The sequence below is a fragment of the Dreissena polymorpha genome, chromosome 5 (assembly GCF_020536995.1).
Source record: "Dreissena polymorpha isolate Duluth1 chromosome 5, UMN_Dpol_1.0, whole genome shotgun sequence".
NCBI lineage: Eukaryota > Metazoa > Mollusca > Bivalvia > Myida > Dreissenidae > Dreissena > Dreissena polymorpha.
Genome location: NC_068359.1, coordinates 123,922,549 through 123,944,146, shown reverse-complemented (window position 1 = coordinate 123,944,146; position 21,598 = coordinate 123,922,549). Strand labels below are relative to the sequence as shown.

The window sequence follows — 21,598 nt, the reverse complement described above, 5'->3', positions numbered from 1 at the left end:
TTACAAAAATAGGTTTAAAAAAATTGTGACATGTGTTGCATCCCTACTTAAAACAATTATTCTAAACGGCACACGACGATTATTTTCTGTAGACAAAGAAGGAAATCAAGCGTGGGTTATTCTGCAATAACTTATGGGCGGAGCTTAATGTTTCGAAAATAGTTCCGAATAAATAAAAAAAAATGTTGCAGTAAAATGCACGAGCCAAAACCCGCTCTAAAAGAAAGGTAATAAATGTAGCATGTATACAAGTGTAATGAAACAACAAATTGTATATTTGGTGATAAGTAGCATAACCACGCCTACAAAGAATGCTATTTGTTAGGAAACGTAATTCAGAAAACATTTATAGCATGTCAGCTTTTTAGTAGCATCAATACACGGACGTCATTAAGTTTCTACGATTGTTGTTTTCAATGAAAGTGACGTCATTTGCAAAATATTTATGAATGAAAATGACGTCATATGTTTGTAAAATTCAATGACGTCACTAAATAGTGAACTTAGTACTAAGAAGGGCGGGGTATTGAAAAATATAGTTCACGTCCTAAAGCTTGAACCAAATCAATCAGAATCGTGTTAGAATCGAAATAATATTTTTATATGATGGTTTGTTGTCGAATAACCCACAGTAAGTTGTATAGATGCGTGTTATCAAATCACTCGTGCTTCGCACTCGTGATTTAATTCCTACGCATCTATACTCCTTACTGTGGGTTATTCGACAACAAACCATGATAGAAAAATATTATTTCTTAAATATACATGCTATAAACACACGATGAAATTCACCTCTTCCACGGTTCTCAGCGTCGCCGGCGACGGTAGACTGCGCGTGGTCAGGCTACTGTCGGACCGACGAGGGACGTCCAAAGGTCTGTCTGTGCTCTGACTACGTTTGATTTCGTCTGCCAACGGCGCCCCGCCGTTTCCCGCGCTTTTTTATGTAGTCACTGACTGCACGACTGTTTTCCTTCTCGTCAACAACGGAAAGCCGGGAATCAGAAGTCCTCGTTTTCATGTAGTTTTCGACACACTCCTGTTCGTATCCCTTCCTTTGGTCTTCTGTGAAAGATTCCGTTGCAATATAACAGTTATCAGGCAATTATTGAAATTTATTGATAGAAACCGTTTTGCATGTGGCACATGAAGCAGTGAGAGTATGTATTTGTAATTCGTAAAGGTATATCAATATTAATATTTTAAACAGTAAACTATTGAGTTGTACAGTAAGCAGTAAGGAAAACACACAATCGACGAGCTAATATCAGCAACATTCAACGCCTTATAGCCAGTTTAAAGACAAAATAAGGTAAGTAGCTGTGATATGTCTTGTCTTATATATATTTACATGGACTACATACATGTATATTGTTATAAATGTATACTTAAGTTTCTTTTCCAATACATCCGACGATAAGAGCGGAGCTATGATTGCAAAAGATAATTATAAAATATATATGCTCTCTGACATGCAGGAAAGTAGTATAACAGAGTGCAGAAAGCAACGGGGTTTCCCGGGTCTAATACACGGACTGACAGAATTTAAATATACCGTTAAGAACTTTATTTTCGCAAATATCTCAAGTTATTGAAATACAGTTGCAAATATCTTTAGTGCATAAAAGACAGTTTTTCTTGCAGTTTGTGCCGATATCTTAAGGTTTAAGGATAAATCTTGAATGCGTCTAAAAATCGTTGACAAAATGTCACGTTGCGTGAACATAACAGTGTGCGATGAAAGAAGTAGAAAGCCGATTTTTTTTAACAAGAACACATGCTTATTAAAGAAAGTAATTCCGATGTACATTTGTATCTGACATTGCCACAGGCAGCATAAACATCTGTCTTTTATGCGCTAGTTGGAAATTCTTTAAAAATAATTAAAGTTATTTTAAATAAAGCACCACTAACCGTCGTGTATACATATATTAAAGTTAAAAGAGGGAACTCCACAAAGTCACGTGATCCTGCACACTGTATATGTGCCATTATAAAGATATTTTAAATTACATGCCCCTGTGACCTTTACCTTTAATATCTCGATTTCAAAATTGGCTATTGTTATCCTGAATGACTTGAAATTTCTAGATATTCTTTTGAAACACATTTTCATACTTGCCCCATTGACTATGAGCTTTAACCTATTAATACAAGTACATTAGCCAGTATCTTACAACTGCTCTTTTTGAATCAGAGTAGTAGAACATGGTCAAACACAATATTGAATTACCAATAACAACATCTATATCGCCGGGTCGGGAATCGAACCTCTGATTTATAGGGCTTCGCTCTTTCAACTGAGCTAGCCGGCGTTTTCATTTGAACCATGGTGTTCGCAAAAACTGCATTTATTCAAAGGTTATGTTTGCTACTTATAAAATGAGCCGCATTTTGGGGAAAACTCAGTAAATGCATATGCGTAAAGTAGCATCCCAGATCAGCCTGTGTAGTTCTTAAGGCAAATAAGTGACGATACTTGCCGCATGTACGAAATCTTTCGTTTAAAAGAATTCTCTCTCGTGTAAATGAAAATCCAATCTTGGTGGAAAAAAGTCTAACCTGATTAGCCTGTGCTGACTGCACATACTAATCTGGGACGACACTTTATGCACATGCATTAAGCCCAGTTTTTCCCAGAATGAGGCTCATACCTAGCATTCGGGACTCTGCACGCAGTGACTTGGTGTCGTCATCGAAGGACATGAAGTCTCCACGCAGCTCCATCCGGCTCTCCTCGATCAGGTCGATCGTGTCCTTCCGTCTCCTGCTCGAACAGGTCGAGGAGGCTCTCGATGAAAGCTTTCTGAAATGCAAAGTTTGCGCCATTTCAAACAAGGAAATATTTGACTGTCTAGAGTACCGAAATACTCACTTATAGAGCTGACAATTTCAGTATTTTTTTTCGACAACCGGACAGCTTAACAAATACCGTATATATAATTATAAGCTATCATTAAAATTACTACAACAATATTATGGGTAATTGCAATACAAAGAAAACACAATTAACTCTTCAGTGCGGGAACCGAATTTTGAAGGCCTTTGCAAACAGTTTGGATCCAGATGAGACGCCACAGAACGTGGCGTCTAATCAGGATCCAAACTGTTTGCTATTCTGATAGTATTCTTTGAAAAAAAATCGAAGAAAATGCTAATTTTAGAACTTCAGCAGACGACAATTTAGCAGACGACAATCAGCGTGTATAAGACAAACATGTTGAAACTGTTTAAAATGTTTAAAGAAACTCGTATGACCCTTGCCAAAAAAGGCATATTTCACGATATTGATACGTGTGTTTAAGATTGATGTGATAATTTTATCACACAGCTCAATAAGTGATTGGTCTGTACAATAATGATCTTTTTCAGAACCTTTATTCTTATTGGATTACACTGGGCGTCGCAATGTACAGTTAAGTTTTTTGTAGTTTAAAATTGTTTTCCAGCAATACAATATTTGGTTAAATCGTGTTGCTTATTTTGCCAGTAATAGTTTTCAGACAAACCTGATGTTTGTGTTTTTCAAGGATTTAATTTTTGTGTCAGTTGCCTTTTAAATATGTGCTTTAACCGTGTTTAATTGTTTTCATGTATATTTTACTTGCGCTTTTTAGGTTAGGACGAGTCGCTTCAGATTTCTTCTCTTTTTGCTTTAAGCGTGTTTAATTGTTTTCATGTTTATTTTACTTGCGCTTTTTAGATTAAGACGAGTCGCTTCAGATTTCTTTCCATTTTAGTAAATGTGCCAACGGTACTTTATACTGACTGTTACTCGAAACTTGTCATTATTTCTTTGTAACATAATATTCATATATGCAATGAGCAAGTATTATATTCTCGAAAATTAATTGATACCATATGTTTTTGTGAGTGAACTCATCAAAAGTTACAGTTTCTTGTTTTTCAACTTAATTTACTGTTGTTGTTTAGAGTTTATATCGCCATTTTTATAAAATTTCTAGACATTACATGAAAAACTCATAATCATAGAACATGTAAGTTGCTACGATGATACGTAAAAAATATGTTTAATTTCATACAGTTTAAGCAATTTATTTTTTGAATTGACAAAAATAAGTTATATACTTAACACTGAATAGCAATGGTTGATACACTATAAAACGTATGCATCAGTAACAAATACATACGTTTCATCACTTGGAATGTACATAGCAACATTCACATGCTTGTGGTCAACTTTCTGGGGAATAACTATAATCCGAACAATTTGAGGTATGAGGTTGTCACTTACTGCTATTTCTTACTCAAGCATGTATTGACATGTTTTGTTTGTCTGCAACAAATAGCGATTTACGTAAGCTGTATATTACAGACACTTGTCTTATATTTACATCTCAGTATGTTGTCTTTGTGTTTCTATATTTTCCCTCAAAACAAACTCGCGTTTGCACTACGTGATTCTTTGCGACTTTATCTCGTTGTTATTTATCATAATGAACCTGAATACAAACATGGCTTGTGTACAAGTACCAACAAATTCATATTTTGGACTATGCCAGTTTCTTTATGCTTTAGGCTTTAGTGTAGCCTATAGCATGCACTGTTTCTTTTGATTCAGCAGCCACTGGGTTTCTATCCTATTTCATAAGTAGTCGTCACTTTTCCACTTAATTCTCAATATCGGCGCACATCGACATTCTTGGGGTAACAATAATGATGATGTCCTTGACCTAAATTCGGTTAGGTCAAGGACCGGACTGGCCATAAAGCCCCCGGGGCTCGAACATGGGCTGTCTCTCCGCTCATCCAATGAGAAGGAGCTGTTGTCAAGGGTATCCGTGCTCAAATCAGAGGTCGAGCTGTGAAGATCACACCGGCATTGCAGTTGTAGAATACTTGAGCGTAGAGACACAAAACGTCTACAAAGCGCGCGATCTTGTTCTTTCATGACTGCCTGCAAAAATGATAACAAACAAAATAATCTCTTAACGTCTACTGTATGATTGAACAATGGCCTCTGTCGGAAATATAAAACAAAACTAATCTTGCTTTAAGAATTGTGCAATACGGTAACCCTTGAACAAAATGTACTCACGTTCATAAACTTGTCGAATGCTTTCAATTTGTGAACATTAGTTATTTTAATATTAATTACTAGTGTGGCTTTCAATTTGTGAACATTAGTTGTTTTCATATTTAATGATAATTGTGGCTTTCATTTTGTGAACCTTAGTTGTTTTCATATTAATGATGAGTGTGATTATTATGAAAATCATGATGACGCGACGACGACATTAATTATGTTGATGATGAAGACCACGCTTCTCCTGCTTTTACAGCAAATTCTACCACTCAGGATGGCAATTAACAACTTTGTCAGCCAGTGCGTCGTAAGACAACACGGAATATTGACAGCCTATCTGTAACTCGTAAAAACAATCTGGCTAATTGATGTATCTGTACATCCGTTCTGACAAACATGACACTTGGTTGCCCGAGTTTAGCAGAATTTCACTAAGTTACTTATTCGTTTAGTATTGCTGGCTTTCGTCTTGTAAAGAACATCCGTAACAAATTCGTTTACCGGTATACGAAGAATTATCGGCAATAAATAAACATAAACGTTAAATGGAAGAAATATATATCCAATTCAGATTCAAATATTTCGTTTAAATTATTAAAATCGTATTCATGTGATTAAACTATGCACATTTACTTTTAAAAGCGGAACATTTGCCTTTTGAAACAAAGCGTTGATTCAAATCAGAAAGACCAATTAGCGCTATATAAATGCGTTCTTGTATTATCACTTTATTTTAAAAGATTTTCCCATGCGTGTTATGTGGTGTCTTTTGAAAACATATAAATATATGCCTGCCTACATTTCACTTGCATGTATTTCATTTTATGAACATTTGGTTTGCATATTTTACTTACAATTTCTTGCTTTATCCATTCTATAGCTGTACGCATGTCGCGAGCACGGTTATAATTGTCGTCTGCTTTTCCAGACTCTGTTGATGTCCCTTCAGGTGCAGATGGCACTGACAACGACTTCGCATAACGTTTTGGTAGCGTAACATTGTTCTGAATGTTTGTATTAAATCCATCAGCCTTGCCTGTGAGGAATACATCTTTTAGGCACTCTGGAACCGGTTCAACCGTCTCTGTACCGTCAACAGAAAAGCGTATTTCAACATCACACATGCTTGATTTCATTTTTCTTGTAGGGTTCTCAATTCAACATCACACTTCAATATTCTGAAAACAAATACCGGCAGTGACAAAAAAGCAAAATTAATCACCAGTTGAGTATATGTTACCTGAAATAAAATTAGCATTGTGTATCGAATAATGTTTAAACTGTATATCATATAAAGTTTGCTTTATATATCATATCAAGTTTAGATTGTATATCATATCAAGTTTGCATTGTAAATCATATACAGTTTGCATTGTATTTCATTGTAAGTCTGAATTGTACATTATAAAAAGTTATTTTCGTAAAAAATTGGCTATTTTACCAAAATAATTGAGCCGGTAGACTTCAATTTGTCTTATTGTATAAGGCTTTTCAGGAATAACAGAAGAAACAACAAAATACGACGACTTGCTTCCTGTTTATCAAAGAGAGCTTTCAGTTGTGTTGGATACTTGCTTACAAAATATCATGAAGAACAATCGTAAACAAATATTCCTCGCTTTGGGAAATGCGTCTGCTCTTCGTGCTTGTTCGTAGAGTGTCGTCCCAAATCAGCATGTCCAATTTTTTAGCCAAACTTAGAAGTGATATAGAATGGTTCATTTTGGGTGATTTTAACACCTGTCAGTTGAAGAAAAAGAACAGTCTTCTTTCTAAGTATAGTCAATTGCTTAACTTATTCACTCTTACACAACTGATTACTGATCCTACAAGAGTAACAAACACCACTCAGTCTTTATTAGACCATGTTCTAGTTAGTCATACAGATAAGATATCTCAGTCTGGCGTACTTCCTTTGAATTTAAGCGATCAATTTCCGATCTTTTGTACTAGGAAAGTGACGAAAGGGAAAAATTTAAACATAACACTGTCAATGTTAGATGCATGAAGAACTATAATGCCGACGATTTTACCACAAAGTTAAAACAAAAGGATTGGGATAAAATGTTACTTCCGAATCTACACAAGAGTCTTGGATAATATTTAGAGAACACTTTTTTATCAGTTTTGAATGAGGTTGCACCAATTAAAGAAGTGCGCTTTAAACAACGAACAGAACCATGGATTGACTCACACATTTTAGATCTAATAAAAAATAGAGATCAATATATGTATAAATTCAAGAAATATGGGGAAAAAGAATTTTATAAACAATTCTGTTTGAATCGAAATAAAGTCTAAAAGGCAGTTAAAAAGGCAAAAGCAACCTATATCCACGAGCAGCTAGAAGAAAGTAAACACAATCAAAAATCACTCTGGGCTCATTTAAAATCATAAGGATATAGTGACACAAGTAAATCTTCACCAAATGTTGTCCTTAAAATAAAAGACCGTCTTTGTTTTGAAGCTAAAAATATAGCTGATCATTTTAATCATTTATTTACTACGGTAGCCGCCGTCTTGGTAGACAAACTTCCAGCTGCTCCAAATTATTTTCATGTAGCCTCTGATGCTTTTAAAGCTTTTTACATAAAAAGAAATCCTGAAGCTAAGTCGTTTAAACTCCGTACAATCTCCGAACAATTTGTTCACAAGGAATTACGTAAGTTAAATTGTTCGAAAAGCACAGGTTTAGATGATATACCTGCCCGATTTTTGAAAGATTCATCATCCTTTATTAAAGTTCACATTACATTTTTAATTAATAGCTCTATTGTAAATAATTCTGTTCCAGATGCTATGAAAAGTGCCAACGTTAAGCCTCTTTTTAAGGATAATGATAGATCTGATGTTTGTAATTATAGGCCAGTTAGTATATTGTCAATACTTTCAAAATTTCTTGAGCGCGCCGTATACAACCAGCTGGAGTCTTTTTTCGTCAAAAACAACATTTTGTACGAATATCAGAGTGGGTTTAGGGGGAGGTACACCACCGACTCCTGCCTTATCCATCTTACAGATCACATTCGTGCACAGACCTCTAGGGGTATGTTCACGGGTATGATTATGCTTGACCTTCAGAAGGCTTTCGACACGTGGACCATGACATCATTTGTCGAAAGCTCCTGGAGATGGGCGTGGAGTCGGTTGAGTGGTTCCGCTCATATTTGTCTGATAGGACTCAGTCTGTTCATGTAAATGATGCAAGGTCGGACTTCCGGTCGGTTGTGTGCGGTGTCCCACAGGGCAGTATTTTTTGGGCCTTTATTGTTCCTGGCATATATAAATGATATGAGCACAAGCATTAGTTCGTTTTGCAAACTTATTCTTTATGCAGACGATAGTGCTATTTTGTTTTCCCACAAAGATCCATCATATATTAGCCAGGTTCTAGGCAAAGAGCTAGAAAATTGCAGTAAATGGCTAATTGATAACAAACTGTCTTTGCATCTTGGGAAAACAGAATGTATTCATTTTGGATCCCAAAAAAAGTTAAGCAAAATCCAAAATTTTACTGTTTCATGTAATGGCCAGGAAATAAAATCTACAAGTACAGATAAATATCTCGGTTCATTTTTAGATTCAGATTTGTCAGGTAGATCTATTGTAGATAGTATTTTAAGTAAAGTTAATTCAAGAATTAAATTTTTATATCGTCAACAAAGTTTTTTAAATAAGTCCCTTAGGAAGACTCTTTGTAATTCCTTAATACAATGCCATCTAGACTACGCATCATCTTCCTGGTTCTGTGGTCTTACACAAACTTTAAAAAAGAAACTGCAGGTAGCTCAAAACAAAGTTGTACGTTTTATTCATAACTTCCATTGTAGAACATCACTTCGTGTTGCAGATTTTAAGGATCTTACATTTCTGAATATTGAATATAGATGTAAACAATTGCGACTTAATCATGTTTATAAGATTTTTAACAATATAGCTCCCAGTTATATGCACAACAATTTCACTAAATGTAGTAATATCCATTCTTACGGGACTAGATCTAATGATAAGGGTGATTATCACGTACATCCAGTTGATACTTTAACTTCCAAATCTTTTTACCATAATGCAATAAAAGACTGGAATAACTTGCCAAAAAATATACGATGCACAAAGTCTAAGAATACGTTCAAAAAACTTGTTATGAAACATTTATTAGAAGAAATGGAAAAAGTTGAGAAACAAGAGTATCTGTATTATTAACTTTTTATCATTTGGTTTTAGATCTGTAAACCATATTGTAATACATTTTTAAAATGTAAACTATATTGCTATACATTTTCAAACTGTAAACCATTTTGTAATACATTTTTAAACTGTGTTTATGCAATCCTGTCAAGTTCATCATCATACGATGTGTTTTCGTATTTAAAAACAAGAATAATTTTATTAATACCATAATATGACATTGTGAGACCGTTGTCACTTTTTTCCATCATATATTTCGAATTTATGATATAATATTACGTCACTCAGATCTACATGTGACGGCTTTGGACCCCGTTGGAAATAAGTTGTGTACGATTTTTCGTCAAAACTTTACGGGTTATCCAGTGCACTTTTATATCTATAGTTCAATATTATTTAATTTTGACCAATAAGTGTGATAAAGTGTAATAGAATATAAACCATATATATATATATGTGTGTGTGTATATGTGTGTGTGTGTGTGTGTGTGTGTGTGTATATATATATATATGTAAGCGACAGCCACCTAATTTAAAACGTCTGTTAACCAAATCTTACTTTTCATCTCAAGAACCAAGAGTATCCAAATGTAATGACCCTAGATGCGCCCTGTGTGGTTATATTATTGAAGGGAATTCTTTTGATTTTAATGGCAAAATGTTCAAAATAAAAACTAATATGTCATGTGATATACAAAATGTGATTTATGTATTAGTATGCAATGGATGCAAACAATATTATATAGGCCAAACTGGCGATAAACTTAGAAATAGGCGATCTGTCCATGAACAACAAATGCGAGACCCCTCAACAAGACAGATGCCTTTAAGTAAACATTTAGATGAATGTTCACATAATGAACCAAAATTTAAAATATTTCCATTTTATAAGCTATTTTCAAACAATATTTCAGCTAGGTTAGCAAAAGAACAACATTTTATACATGTATTTAAACCCAAATTAAATTTCATTTAATATTTATTGACGTTATGACGTCATAATTGATATGACGTTATCTCCATGACATTTTGACGTTGTAATATATTGTATTATGCCCTGATGAGCTATGCGAAACGCGTTGGCTAAATCAATATATATTTAAAATCCCAGACACGTGTTTTTACTTTTATTATATATATATATATATATATATATATATAATATATATATGTAATATATATGTATATATGTGTGTATATATATATATATATATATATATATATATATATATAATATATCTATATATATATATATATATATATATATATATATATATCTATATATATATATATATATATATATATATATATGTATTATTATCTATGATGGTGACTATCTGTGATATTTCTGAATTGTTAATAACTGTTCACATTGATTGTAGTATTATGTTATGTGCACAAATAAAATTATTATTATTATATTATTCTCAAAGGCAAATCAGGGACAACAATTTGCGCCTGTAATGTTTTTTTGTTTAGAGCAGACAGGCTTATCGGGGACGACTCTTTTCGCACATGCATTAAACCAATGTTCCCGGATCGAGACTCAAAAGTATTGCATTTTTGTAATAATGCTGTTTAACCTGAAAAATGATTGCTCGGTGAGCTATTTGTATATAAACGGCCCATAATGGTTTTTTTTAAATATATGAACCTCGTTATTTTTTTTTAATGTGTACATAGCACAAATATTGGACGCATACACATTAATTGTAACGAAGGACAAACACTCTACTATTTTATAATTGTAGTACAATAACAAACGTTTTAATGATGCTTCAACAAACAAATAGCAACTCGAAGGAAATTTGAATTCACTACATTATAATTATTGTAAAATGTGTGCTATTGTAGTTAAATACACAGACATGCAGACAATTTATACTATTGTTAACGTTTATGATTACCTATGCTACAATATAGATAAAATAAAATATGCACATACAGATTAATATACCGGTTTAATAATCACCCGTGAAGTATTTTAATAAATAATGAATCGATTCGAACCATTACAATTCACTTTGAAGTCTAAATAAGGCGATATATGGCGATAAATATGTTTTCTTGCGGCATCCGCTTTAATACATGTTAAAATGCCATTAAAATTACAAATTAATATATGCAATTAAAGAACTTCTTGATAAATTAAGCTCTTATAATATGTGTACCGGTTTGTGCGTTTCATACACAAATACTTAATAAGTATTTGACATACATAATTAAATAATATGAATAGGTATTTCTAAACTTATTTTATAAAGGTTTCGTATATGTACTGTGAATATATTTGCCGCAACTTTTAAATAAAAAAAAAGAATGTGTTACCCGTCAGTAAATCCATCTAGTCCGAGATTCGTTATTAATATCAAATATGAGATCGAGAAGCACGTCTTCATCAGAGAAAGTAACCACAAATGACAACATTGTTAACATACCGGTACATGATATCTAGTATACACAACATAATAGCAAAAGTCCAGATTAGCGCACGCGTCATCTCTGCAAAAACATTCCTCGTTAATGGTCAATATCAGTTTGGATGGCGTTCGTTAATAATTTCTTTGACAGACGTGTCTCCAATTCGCACATTGTCTCAACTTTTAGTGGTGTATATCACAGCCTTTCATAGACCCCACTTTACAGGCGTATATGCAGGTGTCATTGTGATTAACATTAAGAGCTGATTTAATCAAGTTTGCGTTGATAGCCTGTATCGATTAGTTTGATAGAAATCGCTCTAAAATTAAAATGACAACTGTGTTTCTTCATTTCATTTATTTTCGTGTGACGTTTTTATTTGTCCAAATGCATTCCTTGTATTAACATGTATATTAATACTTATCCGCCGATAAATAAAAAACATAATCTAGTGACATAATATGTATTTAACGCAATAATATGTTGTATACACAGCACTGAAGGTTTTCGATTTCGTGCTTATATTGAACGATATCTTTTCCCGCATTGAAAACAATGATTTATGCATGTCATTATCGTCATTGACGACTCGATGTTTAATTTTATCTTATAATTTATACAAACAGAGAAAAGTCCCCAGGAAAGTGTTTCACTATAGATGTATAGAACGAGACCCTTAATCTTATTTTGTTTAAAGCAAAATCTTTACATAAACAACATCTTGTTAATTTTATCCGTCTTTATCCACTTAATAAGTTGCAATGTGCGATATTATTGCATTACGCTTGATTTTTGCCGATAATGACGCCGCATTTAATTAGTTATGTGAATGTGATGGTTAACGGTAGGTTTTAACCGAAGTAATTAAACACGTGCAAGATTGTAGTAATGAACAGCAGAACGTCTAAGTCGGTGGGTATGTTATTAAAGGTAACATTTATGTATAAGTAATTTTGGCAACGGTGGAAATTTCAGTAACAACTGACTGTGGCTTTATTTAATTTTCAAGGGCATGAATACTTACGCGTCTACTAATTAAAATATAAGGCATTATGTATGTGCCGTATGCAAGCGCGCTATCAGCTCTATGGGTACGATATGGCATAAAACCTGTTTTTGCACGAAGCGGCTCAGATAATGACATTTATCATATTTGCCTGGAGCTTCACATTCCTTCTTGTGCATAATTTGTAAATTATTGTAAATTCAATATGATAAATATGAGCCGGCCGCAGTCTGAGAAAACCGGACTTAATTCTTGTGCGTAAAGTATCATCATAGATTAGCCTGTGCAGTCTTATCAGGGACGAAACTTCCGATTTAATGGAATGTTTGGTTAAGTATCTTCTCATCTCTCTTCTAAATGAAAATCCAGTCTAACCGGACATTGTCGACCCAGATCATGTTACATATGTTCACATTCGTATATGTGTTACATATGTGGTAGAAAGGTCACACGCTGTTAGTTTCAAAATAATCCCTAGTGATTGGGCGCATGATACATATAATTTATAAAATGGTTGAATAAAGTATAAGGTTCGTTATTATTTTAAAGCTTTTTATGCAAGCATTAAGAAAACAAGCAGCAGTTTTTGCACTCGTTTGTTGTAGTAGTGTTTAGACGTACACATTTTGCCCTGTATCTTCCATGCTTAACAATACCATTCCGACAGGAAATTATGTGTTGTTTCTAAAGTAAATATTTTGAGTTACAACGTATGCAATTCATTTGAAAGATTTGATTAAACAATACTGAATCTTATAATAATTTCTGTTCAATAATGAATCGTATATTGTAATTATAATTTCTGTTGCTATTTTAATGGTTGTTGTGGTAAAATATCTCTTATTCGTTAGTTATAATCCATTTTAAATTTTAAAGTTTTTATTTTCACCACGCGATTTTTCGTTTTGTATCATCCATAAGAAATATAACCACGATACACATAGTCTACGGTCGAAATAGAATATCAGTTCTTTATATATTGGTCATCCCAAACTAAAGTACTTACTCGAGATAACCTACGACGAGTACTAGTAGTTGGTATCTTGATCACTACATTGTATGAGATTAGTAAATACGTATATTGCAAGATTAAGATGTTGTTGCTACAGAGGATCAACATTCAGTTTCGGCATGAAGATGGATTGTACCGCATTGTTTTCCTTCGTCGAGTATTCTTCTGAGTTAAAAAGATAATTTGTTGCGTATAATTTGTATCCTGATAATAAATACAGAACAATGAAACATAGTTTGATTCGTGGGTTTGTTAGCAACGCGTTTGTATGGCTTTTCTGATGTATTCCATGTGGCGGTTAAGTAAACTCTCCATTATAGCATCTGGGTTTATGTCCTTATGTCAAAATGTACTGCATTTGCCTCTTAGATGATCCCTTACACTTGACCGTTCACTTACATGAGCAAAGACCGAAATGCCGCCATTTGGTACATGAAAGAACATTAACAAATTGTGAAGTATACACAGTTGTCATTAACATGATAAAGATATCTTCTTGTTTAGCCTATACGGATATGTGAAGGCTCTCAATATTACCAACCGTTTCATCATTCCATCTATACTTTGGATGTCTTGCCCAGCAGTGGCGAGAAAAAAATACCTACATCTTCCACAACATTTTGTCCGTAGCCGCGAGTTTTCTCAGATCGCAGTAGATATACCGGTAGTACAAAATATATATCTTTTCGTAAATCGTATAATATATAGGATAAAATCATTAAATTTTCTAATTATTAATTTGAAATGTATGTGTCCTTCCTTCATGATTTATAAAAGCACGACAGCATGCCAGAACGCCGCTAAACCATCATTACCAATGAATACAAAGAATTATAAGTATCCTTTCTGGGCGAATATTTATAGTTCTAGCTTGTTGGCATTTCGTTTCCCTTGAAGGGACTCACGAACACGCCGAAACGAAAGAAAGACAAATGTCACTTGTCATTATTGTCGGTTTGACGTTATGTCATGTTGCCACCATCCAGACTGGTCAGCAAAAAAGAACGAAAAAATCATAATTGTTGTATCGGAGCATGTATTTGACGTTCAGGTGTGTTGGCGACATTTTAACCCGCCTGCATGTGAAAACGATAGGGCCGAAATCAGCCACCGTACTCTGTCGATGTCATTTTAAACATCGCTAGTATTTATTTTACAAAATCAACAAAGCATCACTAGCAAATTGCTAAGAATGATTTTTATTATTAACACAAATTCATGTATTACAAAAAATGAAAATAAAATAACAACACATTCAAATATGAGATAAACGCAATAAAATACTTAATTTGATGCCCTGGGTGCAATTAAGATACTTAAACTGATGTGAAATTCGTTCGTGGGGCACATTATTTCTTTTGCGTTAAGAGTAAACTTGACATCACGGACCAAGTGGTATAGATACATTGTTATAAATGTTAATATCTGGTAATTAAACTGTGTCACTCATCGGACGGCGGACGGCTCCGACGTGTCCAGTCTTCCAGATACCTGGAGATCGGACACATCGGCTAGCGACCGGATAATTTGTGACTGAGTCATAAGGTCCGGCTAAGTGCCAAACGAAATACTCTTTTATAAAGACAATAAGAACGTTCGTATGGTATTTTCCTAAAAAGAGAATAAGGTGCAATATTGAATCATACCCAATTTATCGAATATTCTATATTGAAAAAAAAAACGCTGTTTACTAAACCAAACATTAAGAAAAGACAATAGAAACTCAAATGGAAAACCTGCAAAGTAAACCATAAAAATAGACTCATGTATTTAAATAGATAAATCAATAACATTTATATATTTTAAACATGTAATAAATTGTTTGAACTGCTGCTGTGTGTATTAAATAAAATGCGCATATCAAAAGTCCATTTCAGCGCATATGAAAAGAAACATTAACATTCACTTAAAAAAAATGTATCGAAGTTCAAGTTCCATTTCTCTTTTATACATACAAGATTTATGTTCATTCAAAATATCTAAAACAATCTACCGATAAATGACTGCACGAATAATTTAATAAATGATCCATGCAAGGTAATTTGTCCAGAAAATTTGACGGCCATAGAGATGATGTTCGTGATGTAAGTGTATCGTAAAATCCTTAACATTTTACTTACCTAGCCTTATATAATGACTTTAAAAAGCCAATTGCTTTATTGGAAGGCTTATTTTAAACGAGTGAAATCGACTGAGCATTGGTCTCTGGTAAGCGTTATGCCGTTTAGGAGCCTGGTGCGTAGGCTCCACATGTTACATTGCCTATGGGCCCCAATGGTGCTTTATCCGGAACTTCACACAGCTTTTGACTTATCATTCATAAAGTATTTTATTGGTAAGTCTGAAATGAATCACTTATTATATTATGTGCAATGCTATGGTATTGTACGTGCAATCTTCAATAGATTACTTCATATGGCGTACATTATAATGGTTATTGCCCTTAGATCAAATAAAGCAGATGCAAGGTTATTCTTTATAAGTTTTATGTTCAAACGAACAGCAAACTCGTTTTACAAATTGGACTTCTATTTTAGGCTGTTATAATTGCCTGTTAAAATAGTGTGTGCTAAAATCATGAATACGTTTACAGCATAAAATAAGGTAAGAGTACTAAATCATAAGAATTAAATTTCATTTTAACAAAAATAACGAAACAACATTTAAATAAAGTACAACGCACACATTTCGAAAGTAACTAAGATGTTTTCGAGGTAGTTGTCGAGAGGAGCGCGTTTTCCTATAATTGTCTAACATAACCCGTCCATGGACGTTCATAGAGTACATGGAGAAAATGTAAGTCGGCGCTTTACGTATGAGCTGACACATGTGCATGGGGCAAATAATAAGTAGGTAATCTCAAGCATACGACACTCTTTGACTATTTCAAAGCAAACATGGTTAGACAAAAAAACATCGTTTTAAAAAAGAAAAACAATCACACTGCAAATAACACTAGTATCTTTGTGGAAATTCACACAAACTGTTGTAATCTAACACAACATGTGAATTTATTTACCCGTTTAATATTTTATGTTTGTCGACGTTCGTTAATTGACTTGAACTAATAAAGCAACGATTTCTCTTTATATAATTATATTTCTCAGTATGAAATTCTTAATAAATTGTGAAGTCGTAGTCAGAAGCCTTTTTCTCTTCCTTGCTAACTTTCTCACTCTTTGGCGCATCAAGATCTTTATTTTCAGAAGAACTACTTTTACTCGATCGGTGACTCCTTTCTTTTCTGTCTGAGCGATCAGATCGTTCCCTGTCGGACCTTTCCCGTCGGTCTTCTTTGTTCTCTGTTCTTTCCCGGTCTTTCCTATCACTTCTGCTTTCACTCCTCTTCTCGCCTGTCCTTTCACGATTGTCACGTTTGCTATCGTCTTTACGATCACTTTTGCTTTCGCTTTTTTCGCTTTTTCTATCTCCTTCATGTCTGCGTTCTTCCTTCTTTCTGTCACTTCGATCACTTTTATCTTTTTCTCGTTCACTTCTCTTCTCACGTTTTCCGTCACTTTCACTCGTTCGTTCGATTTTTTCGCTTTTCCGATCTCCCTCACCTCTTCGTTCTTCCTTCTCTCTGTCACTTCGATCTCTTTTATCTTTTTCCCGTTCGCTTCTTTTCTCACGTTTATCGTCCCTTTCACTCGTTCGGTCTTTCTCACCGATGCGATCGCTCTCAGGTGGTCTCTCAGTTCGTTTGTCTTCTCTGAGTTCTTTCCCTTCTGCAGACCTACTTTTCGATTTACTGTCCATGGATTTACTGTCGTCGTAGTTACCGACTCGAGATTCGGCGCGTTTTCTTCTCGCATCTTCAAGTCGTTCTTGAAGCTGTTGATCCTGTTCCAATTTTCGTTCGGAAAGCCTGTAAAAAACAGATCGTGACGTTAATGATTTAGGTACAATGCATCGAATGCTTGACAATATTTCTGACAGATATCTGAAGAAATCCATAACTTCAGTTGTTTGTGCATGACTGTGTTCCAATATTATTGGTCGATGTATGGGTATTTCTAAAATCACAAACACCTTTGAAAATCTGCATTTAGATGATCAAAAAATAAGATACTGTAAACGTATAGAAATTCGTCGGTATGAAATTTCGTGGTTTAATAAAAAACAACTTATTCGTTAACACGTACTTTCGTGGATTTCAAATTTTTCGGGGAAGATTGACAGTCATAATAATTAAACTTTTCTTAAAACAACTAGAGTAATAACGAAGAATAATCTGCTAATGTGTGTTGACAGCAAGGCTTGTGATTAATGTGCACTGAAGCATGAAAGTGTTGCCGATAATTGTCGATAAGAGCGAATAAGCGGCGATCTTGTGGGTCCCCGCTCGCTAATTGCCATCAATGTTGTTTTTACAATATTTGCAATTCTCTGCTCAATCGGTCCCCTAGTAGTAACAATTGAGTAATAAGGTCCCCAAAATACAGGTGTGAAAGCCGTTATGTCTCTTTTAGCTTTAATTGGCACTAATTGACATATGTGATAAATCTGCAAACTGTTAATTTGACGACGTCACGTAAAAGAGAACAATCGTTGATGTACAGTTTAAATTCCGTGCTTGATTTAAAAAGTATTATTACCCAAACACTTATCAAGAAAACAACATATTGTATTACCTAGCATATCTCAATCAAATATCTCAGATAACCGAAAACAATAGAGAATGTCGGCAATGACATTCGGAAAGGACCGATTTCGGATTTAAAATGTAAAAATAATCGTTGGTACTTGAATTCGTGGTTCAGCGGAACAACTAAGTCCACGAAAATTCGTACCACACGAAATGTAATGGTTTTACAGTATTTCAAATTAACGGGGAAAAAGGTCGCGCATGACATGTGGACTGTCGACTCTTTTAAGAACAAAATACCAACATTTTATCCATAGCAACTGCCTTTTCAAGAAGTTCCAGAGCTTTTTCCTCTGTCGTCTGTTTTTGCTGACGTCTTTTTGTGCGTCTGGCTTCGATTATCTCCAACTGACGTAGCCGCTCAGCCTCTTTCTGGCGATTTGCTGTCGTCAGGGTGTTCATTATCTCGTCTTTCTCCTAAGTGTTAAACAACATCACATGTATTCAGTGACAAGTATTCGTGTATTTTGTGAAATTGTATAGTAAACTTTTTTAAGAAAAAAAATAACTTCGTGATCTAGTAATCGATTGTAAATTTTTGAAAACAAAAAATCGGATCAACATTTGTTCTATGCACGTTATCAAATATTGCAATCGCTATAAACATGACCTGACGGAAATGATATAGACAGCAATAGCAAACAAATAGGTTCTCGTCATTTTGCTCTTGCTGTTGTTGTTAAGGTTGCTCGGTTAACCGGTTAATAACCCGTTACAAAAATAGGTTTAAAAAATTGTGACATGTTGCATCCCTACTTAAAACAATTATTCTAACACGGCACGCGACTTATTTTCTGTAGACAAAGAAGGAAATCAAGCGTGGGTTATTCTGCAATAACTTATGGGCGGAGCTTAATGTTTCGAAAATAGTTCCGAATAAATAAAGAAAATAAAATGTTGCAGTAAAATGCACGAGCTAAAACCCGCTCTAAAAGAAAGGTAATAAATGTAGCATGTATACAAGTGTAATGAAACAACAAATTGTATATTTGGTGATAAGTGGCATAACCACGCCTACAAAGAATGCTATTTGTTAGGAAACGTAATTCAGAAAACATTTATAGCATGTCAGCTTTTTAGTAGCATCAATACACGGACGTCATTAAGTTTCTACGATTGTTGTTTTCAATGAAAGTGACGTCATTTGCAAAATATTTATGAATGAAAATGACGTCATATGTTTGTAAAATTCAATGACGTCACTAAATAATGATCTTAGTACTAAGAAGGGCGGGGTATTGAAAAATATAGTTCACGTCCTAAAGCTTGAACCAAATCAATCAGAATCGTGTTAGAATCGAAATAATATTTTTATATGATGGTTTGTTGTCGAATAACCCACAGTAAGTTGTATAGATGCGTGTTATCAAATCACTCGTGCTTCGCACTCGTGATTTAATTCCTACGCATCTATACTCCTTACTGTGGGTTATTCGACAACAAACCATGATAGAAAAATATTATTTCTTAAATATACATGCTATAAACACACGATGAAAATTCACCTCTTCCACGGTTCTCAGCGTCGCCGGCGACGGTAGACTGCGCGTGGTCAGGCTACTGTCGGACCGACGAGGGACGTCCAAAGGTCTGTCTGTGCTCTGACTACGTTTGATTTCGTCTGCCAACGGCGCCCGCCGTTTCCCGCGCTTTTTTATGTAGTCACTGACTGCACGACTGTTTTCCTTCTCGTCAACAACGGAAAGCCGGGAATCAGAAGTCCTCGTTTTCATGTAGTTTTCGACACACTCCTGTTCGTATCCCTTCCTTTGGTCTTCTGTGAAAGATTCCGTTGCAATATAACAGTTATCAGGCAATTATTGAAATTTATTGATAGAAACCGTTTTGCATGTGGCACATGAAGCAGTGAGATGTATGTATTTGTAATTCGTAAAGGTATATCAATATTAATATTTTAAACAGTAAACTATTGAGTTGTACAGTAAGCAGTAAGGAAAACACACAATCGACGAGCTAATATCAGCAACATTCAACGCCTTATAGCCAGTTTAAAGACAAAATAAGGTAAGTAGCTGTGATATGTCTTGTCTTATATATATTTACATGGACTACATACATGTATATTGTTATAAATGTATACTTAAGTTCTTTTCCAATACATCCGACGATAAGAGCGGAGCTATGATTGCAAAAGATAATTATAAAATATATATGCTCTCTGACATGCAGGAAAGTAGTATAACAGAGTGCAGAAGCAACGGGGTTTCCCGGGTCTAATACACGGACTGGACAGAATTTAAATATACCGTTAAGAACTTTATTTTCGCAAATATCTCAAGTTATTGAAATACAGTTGCAAATATCTTTAGTGCATAAAAGACAGTTTTTCTTGCAGTTTGTGCCGATATCTTAAGGTTTAAGGATAAATCCTTGAATGCGTCTAAAATCGTTGACAAAATGTCACGTTGCGTGAACATAACAGTGTGCGATGAAAGAAGTAGAAAACCGATTTTTTTTAACAAGAACACATGCTTATTAAAGAAAGTAATTCCGATGTACATTTGTATCTGACATTGCCACAGGCAGCATAAACATCTGTCTTTTATGCGCTAGTTGAAATTCTTTAAAAATAATTAAAGTTATTTTAAATAAAGCACCACTAACCGTCGTGTATACATATATTAAAGTTAAAAGAGGGAACTCCACAAAGTCACGTGATCCTGCACACTGTATATGTGCCATTATAAAGATATTTTAAATTACATGCCCCTGTGACCTTTACCTTTAATATCTCGATTTCAAAATTGGCTATTGTTATCCTGAATGACTTGAAATTTCTAGATATTCTTTTGAAACACATTTTCATACTTGCCCCATTGACTATGAGCTTTAACCTATTAATACAAGTACATTAGCCAGTATCTTACAACTGCTCTTTTTGAATCAGAGTAGTAGAACATGGTCAAACACAATATTGAATTACCAATAACAACATCTATATCGCCGGGTCGGGAATCGAACCTCTGATTTATAGGGCTTCGCTCTTTCAACTGAGCTAGCCGGCGTTTTCATTTGAACCATGGTGTTCGCAAAAACTGCATTTATTCAAAGGTTATGTTTGCTACTTATAAAATGAGCCGCATTTTGGGGAAAACTCAGTAAATGCATATGCGTAAAGTAGCATCCCAGATCAGCCTGTGTAGTTCTTAAAGGCAAATAAGTGACGATACTTGCCGCATGTACGAAATCTTTCGTTTAAAAGAATTCTCTCTCGTGTAAATGAAAATCCAATCTTGGTGGAAAAAAGTCTAACCT

The 21,598-nt window shown here is 34.4% G+C and overlaps 1 protein-coding gene across 1 annotated transcript; it reads right to left on the bottom strand.

Annotated features, from left to right (window-relative positions):
* Positions 1-14,857: 14,857 nt before the first annotated feature.
* On the bottom strand, positions 14,858-20,084 carry LOC127880803 (pre-mRNA-splicing factor 38B-like). The gene is made up of 3 exons (XM_052428240.1): positions 19,828-20,084; positions 18,567-18,739; positions 14,858-17,542 (listed from the first exon to the last, which is right to left on the bottom strand). Exons 1-3 carry the CDS (start codon positions 20,053-20,055, stop codon positions 16,792-16,794), a joined length of 1,152 nt encoding a protein of 383 aa, XP_052284200.1. The 5' UTR covers positions 20,056-20,084; the 3' UTR covers positions 14,858-16,791.
* Between the last annotated feature and the right edge of the window lie 1,514 nt (positions 20,085-21,598).